Source organism: Cryptomeria japonica, chromosome 10 (assembly GCF_030272615.1).
Source record: "Cryptomeria japonica chromosome 10, Sugi_1.0, whole genome shotgun sequence".
NCBI classification, from domain to species: domain Eukaryota; kingdom Viridiplantae; phylum Streptophyta; class Pinopsida; order Cupressales; family Cupressaceae; genus Cryptomeria; species Cryptomeria japonica.
The window spans coordinates 370161572-370169909 of record NC_081414.1 but is presented as its reverse complement, the minus strand read 5'-3'; the positions used below and the strand labels follow the sequence as shown (position 1 = coordinate 370169909).

Sequence of the window (8338 nt, the reverse complement as noted above, 5' to 3'; positions counted from 1 at the left end):
CCTACCAATTATATAACCCACCTATCAATACACTTTCATCAACTTGTCAATTTAGTTGCCACATAATCAACACCATACTCCACCTATCAATACCCTTTATTCCACTCATCATCAGCCACCATCTTATCAATACCAATTATATCCTCCACAAATAAATACAAGCTCCATTCACTCATTCATGTACCTTCCATAGCAAGAACCCATAAGGTTTAATAACCCATCCATTAGTCCCCAATATCAAGAAGCAATTAACACAAGCTATACTACTAACCTACAACAAATATCGATTGGTTATCTTCTCCTACCTTGGACAATAGAAACCTATCTTTCATTCAATGCTTTCTCCAAAAAAATACCATTTTCCAAATCCCTATCACCCACGCATCTCACAAATAATCATCCACATCACCAATCCATCATCACATGATTGTGGCAAGGTTGAAGTGGAAAGTAATACACCCCCCTCACCTAATGAGAAATTAGACAAATATCATTTGATTCTTTTACAAACATGATCAAAATAATCCATCCACATAAATAAATGGTTCATCTCAACATGATTGCATTAATAACATCCATATTCATAACATATCCACCTCATATGATTCCCTAGTAGGTCATATTGAAGAAGCTTTCCCACAAGTAGCTCCCATCTATCCTTTCAATCCTTCATCTGTTGGAACTTCACAAAAAAATCCATCACATCCCAATTCTTTTAGTATCCCCTCCATGGGGTAGATGCACAATAGATAATAATAAAATCTAAGCTAATCCGGTTCTTGCTAAAAATTCTAACTATGATCAAGAAATCCTAGATCAAACGCCATTATGTACTCCGCCACCCATCATGGCCATTCTAGAGTGTCTTATTTAAAATCTATTACCATCATGACAAAATATTAAGTCCATCAAAGAGTTCCCTATCCATACCCCATCATCAAAACTAGATCTAAGTCAATAGCACAATCCAAATTATGAAGAAACAAGCTCTAAAATGAATCAAAATCAAGTTACCCAATCCTCCCTATAGATGATCTTGACATTCAAGCTCATACAATTATTGATTCATATACCATCTCTTTAGAATACAAAAATGTTCCCTTCACCCCTTTCCATCTCATTCGTGATTGTAGATGCCTAAAAATGACTAACCCATACCCATCTCACCTCTCATTATCTCTCATAAGCTCTTCTACTGACATTAATTAGATAGTTTCTAATTATTGAATTATGCTAACATTGCATCCTTCTACAGGTACAATTAATTAATTATTTAATAATTTGATTAATTCATCAAAAAAATTCCCCATATTAATTAAATTTTTTTAATATGTTAATTTTTTAATTAATTTAATAATTTATCCATTTAATCCACATCAATTACATACTTTTTAATTATTTAATTAATTAATTCATTTAATTCTTCTCATCCACATTGATTAAATATTTTTAATTAATAATTAATTCACCCATAAATTCTTCTTATCCACTATAATTAAAGAGTTTTAATTATTTAATTAGCTAATATCTCCTCTACAATTAAATAAATTAATATAATTTTTAAATTACTTTTTCTTTTTCTTTTGATATAGATTATGACACTTTTGATCCAATTTGGAGTGATTTTGATGTAATCAATGCACTAATCCCATTTTTGTACATTCAATCTTTACTACTTTACCTTGTTAGTCTAAGAAAAATGATTAATTTGATTTTTTTGTAGGATATTTGGATTTTTGATATATTTGATAGATCTAAGTGTTTCTTATTTGTGTCTAACCTCCTGATTTGATCATTGTTTGGAGGATTTTTGATCTTCTATTTGCAAGTATTGTAGACTTAGTCACAAATCGATTCTTCTAAAAAGATAGATCAATGCTTTTGATATGCATCTCAGTGCATTTGATAGGTATAACACAACTTTTGATTTATTTTTCTATGCTTTTGATATTTGGTTCTATGCTTTTGATCCCTATTTCTATGCTTTTGACTCCTATTTCTATGCTTTTGTGCATTGGAGATCATCTTTTTTGACTAATCTTGTTTTGGTCTTGGAAACTAACACAATTTGTGTAGCTTGGATATTGTAGGGAGAAGAAATAATTTTAAAATTTCAACATGATTTGGTGTAACTCACTTGTCAAATATTTATTTTTCACTAGAGTAGCTGCACATTTGGTTTTCAAAAAGGATAAAAGAGCTTGTTTTCTATGTTTGTGTAGGCTAGTTGGTGTGTATACTCTCCTCTTGCATCTTATACAAGCTTGGGGATACAAGATACCCTGTAGTTTACTTATTTGTTGTGTTTAATCAAGGTTGTTGCTAGATTGTGAATGTTCTTTCTTGTGCTTCCTATGAGCCATGGGATAAAAAAACACTAGCATTGATCTTTCCCTTTAAGAGGCATTCTTGGGGATTTAATCACCCCAAGAGACAACCTCAACCATATTTTTTGGGAGGGTACAAAAAGGTGGGTGAGTGACCTCAAAGTGTGGTCATCATTGTGTGTCTAGAAGAGCCCCAAGATCCTCAATCCATTGAACTAAGTGGTGAAGAGAATATTTGAGATCCTTGTAGTCTCATACATTTATATGGGCCCACAGTTCACATATTCCCCTATATACCTTGTATTTAACAAGCCTAAGACCTTTCACTATCTATCTAGAGTGGTGCAAGGTACAATATCATCCTTGAAGTTACTCAACATGTACCTTTTCAACATTGAAAAAATATTTTTGTAAAATATGTTAAAGCCTCCAAAGTAAGGGAAAGGGTGAGACCGTGTGCCATGGGCCCCTACCTATCAACTCTTGAAGATATTTTATGGTTGGGCCTATACTAGGGAGACACCCACCTAAATAAATTTAGGTCTATTAATGTGCTTGGAGTATTTCTGTGTGAAATCAGTAAAAGCCAATTTAAACTTTACACCTTGAAAATTCATTAGACATCTTGTTTGCTATTTAAATATCTTACCAAAATTAATTGTCCAAAAAAATCCATTGCAGAAAAATGATTTTGATAAATTGAGCTACACTACTGACTTGTAATTGTTTTCTTTTGATAAACATAAATGTTATATTGACCTTTTCATCTTGAATTATCCTTGTTGTTGCTTCCATTCAGGATTCGTTTTATTGTATCCATCAAAGTTTAGCTTGATCCAATCCTTTTTTGGGTTTTTTCTATGTAACATGCCATCTTAAGATTTTTTTATTGATTTTTATTTTATCCATACAAAAAGTGACTCCCCATCTCTTTTTGATATGCAACTCAAGTAAAGTAGCTAGTTGAGAAGTACTTTGGTGTGTCATACAATTGATATTTTCTTTCACTCTCTTCCTTGTGATTTGGAAAGCCTCTTTGTTGTTCTTGCCATCTTCTTTGAAGATCCTATTGTTCCTCTCCTTCTAGATGCCACAACCAAGGAAGGTGGGGATTTGGTTCCATAGTTCCTTCAACACAGAGTGTTTAAAGGGAGAGTTGTCTCTCCAGATTTCAACAAATCTTCTAGCAATCTTAGGAAAAACCAAACTAGTATGAATGAAAGACAACACCTCATCCAAAACCTCCTTGGTAAATTTGCAATGTAGAAAGAGATGACCCATCAATTTCTCTTCTTGGAAACACAATATGCATCTATTGACCGAGTTAAACCCCCTTTTGACTAGGTTATCAATAGTTAGAATTTTTATGTGGTTGGATGCCCACCAAAAATGAGTAATTTTGGGAGTTGCATTCTAATCCCATGATATCAAATTCCATCTAAATTTCATTCTCCCAAAGTTGTGCTCTAACATATAGTAGGCTGAAGAAACAAAAAAAATGCTTGTGGGGTTTAGACTCTAAATAAAATTCACCATTTTTGTGAAGATCGAAGAAACAACACTCTCCAAGAGCATCAACAAATTGGTCTATGATTTCCTCCTCTGAAAATAAATGTAGCAGGAAGGGCTTCCATTTGGGTTGTCGTTCACTCCAATCAACATAATAAAAAAGTTTGAATCCAAAGTGTCAGGAAAGAGGATCCATGCATTCTCTAAACAAGGGACTGGAGTTGAGAGCATCATTGCCTATCCAAGTATCCTCCCAAAAATTGACCTTAAGTCCATTATCTGCACGCCATTTGATACCTTGCCTCAAAATTTTTTAGAGTTCAAGATATTATTCCAAATCATTGACCCTTTAGGGGGGGAGGAGAATAAGTGTTCCCCACAATTGAGATAGTTAGCATGAGAAATCCTAGTCCAATCATTATTTGTGGATATCAAATTCCATTCGATGTTGGCAAGAAGAGCTTTATTGAGAAGTTAAAGTTTTCTAAGCGCAAGACCCCTAAAAAATTTGGGTTTACAAATAGTTTCTCATTTAACACAAGCTAGTGATTTGTTACAAGATATATTTCTATTGAATTAAACTTTTGATATGTAATTATAAAGTAATATTGGTATCATTCTTCAATCTAATGGAATAACACCAAGTTCTAGGAGAGTCTAACTTGTGGGGAGGATACTTGTCTTGTGATCTTAATGTTCAATGTTAATGTTGTGAATCTGAATCCCTAGGCCATCCTTTTGATTCCAAACATATAAAATTATGAATTAATATGATCAACCTGAAACGGTTAAAATTATAAACCGTATATTAATAATACATAGACACGTCTCTCAATATATACTTCTATTTAAGGATATATGGATCCATATAGAAAACACCATTTATGTTCTCAAATTTTCTACAGAACAATGATTTTTTAAATAGGAGTTTGGATTCAAACTCATCCTTGTTGAACTGAATAATACTAATTGCAAAATGATAAAAAACAACAGAAATGCAGAAATATAGAGAGGAGACAGGAGAAGAGACATGGGAGAGAGAAATACAGAGAAACCCATAAATGGGCTCTACTTAATGCAGACCCTTACAATTGAATTTATAAGAAGATGCATAGAAGACTTTGGATAAGAGTTAGTTACAAAATTAATGATGGGTAGTTGAAACACTGCAACACAAGGTCATTCGGTGGAGGAATTTTCTAGAAGACAGAAGTTTCTAGGAAAATCTGGAGGATAATTAATTTTTCTGCCAACATCCCCCCATAAATTAATTATCGAATTGTTTTTTATATCCCCCCATAATCGAATTAGGATGGGTCCTAGTCTCAAGCCTTTTTAGTTACCTATTTACAACAAATTCTGTTTCCCCTAATCACTTTGGGTTTTCACAGTTTACCCTTAATTGATTCGCTACAAACTTCACTTTTACAATAACTTTTGGGTTTTTAACTGGTTTACCCATAATCATTTGGGTTTTCCCCAACTGATACAATCACTTTGAATTTCATATTACTTTGGGTTTTTTACCCAAACAAGTGGTTTTGGCTTACCACAAACCATCACAAGAGACTCAGCACTAACATGGTTCCAATGACCATCGTGATGGGGAAACTTTCATCACTACGGAATTTTTTTACTAAAATTATTGAGTCCATATAAAAAAAAATCCATCTACCGAGACACATGGGTAACCAGCCGCTGTGCTTGCTAGTTCTATAGGAATTCTTTTCACATACATGGTTCATCAATAATGTATAGCAGAAACTCTGGGGTGTCGGCTACCACCGATCATACACCCCCTACAACAACTTAGATACAATACATACTTTAGATTTGCCATTTGCCCAGCGAACATAAACCCATTTACATCCCAATACTATGAAGGATCTTCTCAATTTCCAACAATCTTCTTTTACATAACCACTTTTGCTGCAACATTGCCTTCACATTTAGACACACAAATTTTCTCACCATCGATCAAAACACTGAGCACATTATACTATCACAGCTAACTCCATCTAATATCTATAATACATTCACACATGATCATAAAAACCAAGCCTATATGCATCACCAAGGACACAGATACACAAGCCAAAAGAAAAACTTACAGCTAATAATTATCACCACATTCTCCTTTTCATTGTTTGAGATATATTCAATAATGTTCAATCCATGATCGATGCTTGGACTGGGGCTGCTTCTAAACACCACTATACCCGACTTCTTTTTACATGGCTTCTAGTGTCCTTGGCACTGACAAAAATATCTTCAAACCATAGTGCAGCAGCATCCGGCTTCTGTAGCGGCTTTGCTTTCTCAAACAACGAACAAGATCTCCCACAAACATTCTCTTTTTTCTACGATGACAATGATCTCTTCCTGGAGGCTCTTCATTATGCCCCACACAATCTCTTCCCCATCAATAGCTCCTTCAGGCTGCAACTTGCAGCACTATACACTGCTCAACATTCTCTTGAATCCTCTACTGACCTGAAGATCTCTTTATATCAGCCACCTCTGAAAAAACAAGCCGATCTGCTAGGCACAGAAAACAGAACACAAGGAAACTTAAACATAGCAAAGGATTATTCAACGCAACTCATAGAAAGCAGCCAGCACAAAATTAATACTCAGTCACACAACCCACAGCCCACTACTCGCTTGTTGCTCTGATACCATGATAAAAAACAACAGAAATACAGAAATACAGAGAGGAGACAGGAGAAGAGACATGGGAGAGAGAAATACAAAGAAACCCATAAATGGGCTCTACTTAACGCAGGCCCTTACAATTGAATTTATAAGAAGATACATAGAAGACTCTGGATAAGAGTTAGTTACAAAATTAATGATGGGCAGTTGAAACAGTGCAACACAAGGTCATTAGGTGGAGGAATTTTCTGGAAGACAGAAGTTTCTAGGAAAATCTGGAAGATAATTTATCTGCCAACACAAACAAGGTTAATAATAGCTCAAAGAGAAGCACAGTTAGCAGGCTCAAGGGAGATCTTCTTTTGGGCATTGTCGTAAAGGAAGTGAAAGTTCTGCTGCTGTATAGTTCCCAAGACCCCAAACTTTGCGTCATTGGGGACCATGGCCAAGCACAAGGCATCATTCTCTGCTCTAACATACGTATTGTTTTCAGGAAGATGCATATCCACGCCACCCTCGAAGTTATAAACTACTGAAGGCAAGCTTAAATTACGTAGTGGTGGAAAGGGAAGCTGAAAGCACAGATCCAAGTCCACAGCGGTTGTACGAGGTAGATGAATGAGGGGCTCAATGGCAGCTTTGATATGGTTGTAAACTTCAGCTTCAAAATGCGAAATAGCAATACCCGAATCAATAATCACGCCTCCAGTACCGTCATCTTTCAGTTCGAAAGCATTCGGTGGAACATCCACTCTCTTACCGGCAACTGTCACTCCAGTCATGGGAACATACCAGTACGTTGGAACTTTAGGGTTTTTCTTTAAGTTGAGGCTCTTGCCGGCCTTCAACTTGGCAGAGTTCCCGAAAAACATTGGGCTCGTTGCGTTAAGGTTGGAATAGTCGAGCAGGCAATAAGAAAACATGTTTTGGATGTTGGAACCCAACTGAGAAACAAGGGAAAGAGGACCTCTGCCTAGCCCAACGACGCCTCCGCCCAGTAATTCAGTTCCTTCGCTCTTGTGGGAACACCCAAAGGCTATGTGCTCGTAACTCGTAACTCGACTTGGATCCGCTTCCTATCGTGACAGTATCATAAGAGAGCACGCCTGTGGTGTAGGAGAGCTCGATTAGGTCACCTGTTTTGATGAGATCCCTGCAATGACAATGCATGACAAATCTATCAATGATTCAAAACATTGGAATGAGAAATCTATAAAGATTCACACCCTTAGATTCAAAACATGGTATGAGAAATCTATAAAGGTTCACACTTCATTAAGGGTGTGGGGTGATGGTTAAAAACATGGTTCGAGACATGATATGACAAATTTATCAAGATTCAAACTTGTTGTTAAGGGTGTGGCATGATGGTTATAAACATGGTTGATAAATCTATCAAGATTCAAAGCATGAGTATATGATAAATCTATCAAGATTCAAATTTGTTGCTAAGGGTACAGTGTGATGGTTAGAAATATGGCTGATAAATATATCAAGGTTCAAACTTGTTGTTAAGTGTGTGGTGTGATAATAAAAAGCATGGCTGGCAAATTTATCAAAATTCAAAACATGACATGACAAACCTATCAAGATTCAAACTTGTTGTAAAGGGCGCAGTGTGATGATTAGAAACATGGCTAACAAATATAGCAAGATTCAAACTTATTGTTAAGGGCGTGGTGTGATGGTGTGATGGTAAAAAACACGGCTGACAAATCCATCAAGATTCAAAACATGACATGACAAATCTATCAAGATTCAAACTTGTTGTTAAGGGCACAAAGTGATGGTTAAACACATGGAATGACAAATATTGATATCAAGATTCAAACCTGTTGGTATGATTG

At 35.5% G+C, this 8338-nt stretch overlaps 1 protein-coding gene across 1 annotated transcript; it reads right to left on the bottom strand.

The window, feature by feature from the left end:
* Positions 1-6811: 6811 nt before the first annotated feature.
* Positions 6812-7363, bottom strand: LOC131077475 (aspartic proteinase nepenthesin-1-like). Its single transcript, XM_058014963.1, has one exon. The coding sequence runs from the start codon at positions 7361-7363 to the stop codon at positions 6812-6814; it is 552 nt and encodes a 183-aa protein (XP_057870946.1).
* Between the last annotated feature and the right edge of the window lie 975 nt (positions 7364-8338).

Coding starts and splice junctions, on each gene's coding strand:
- LOC131077475 (XM_058014963.1), bottom strand. CDS start 7,363: ATGTTTTTCGGGAACTCTGCCAAGTTGAAGGCCGGCAAGAGCCTCAAC.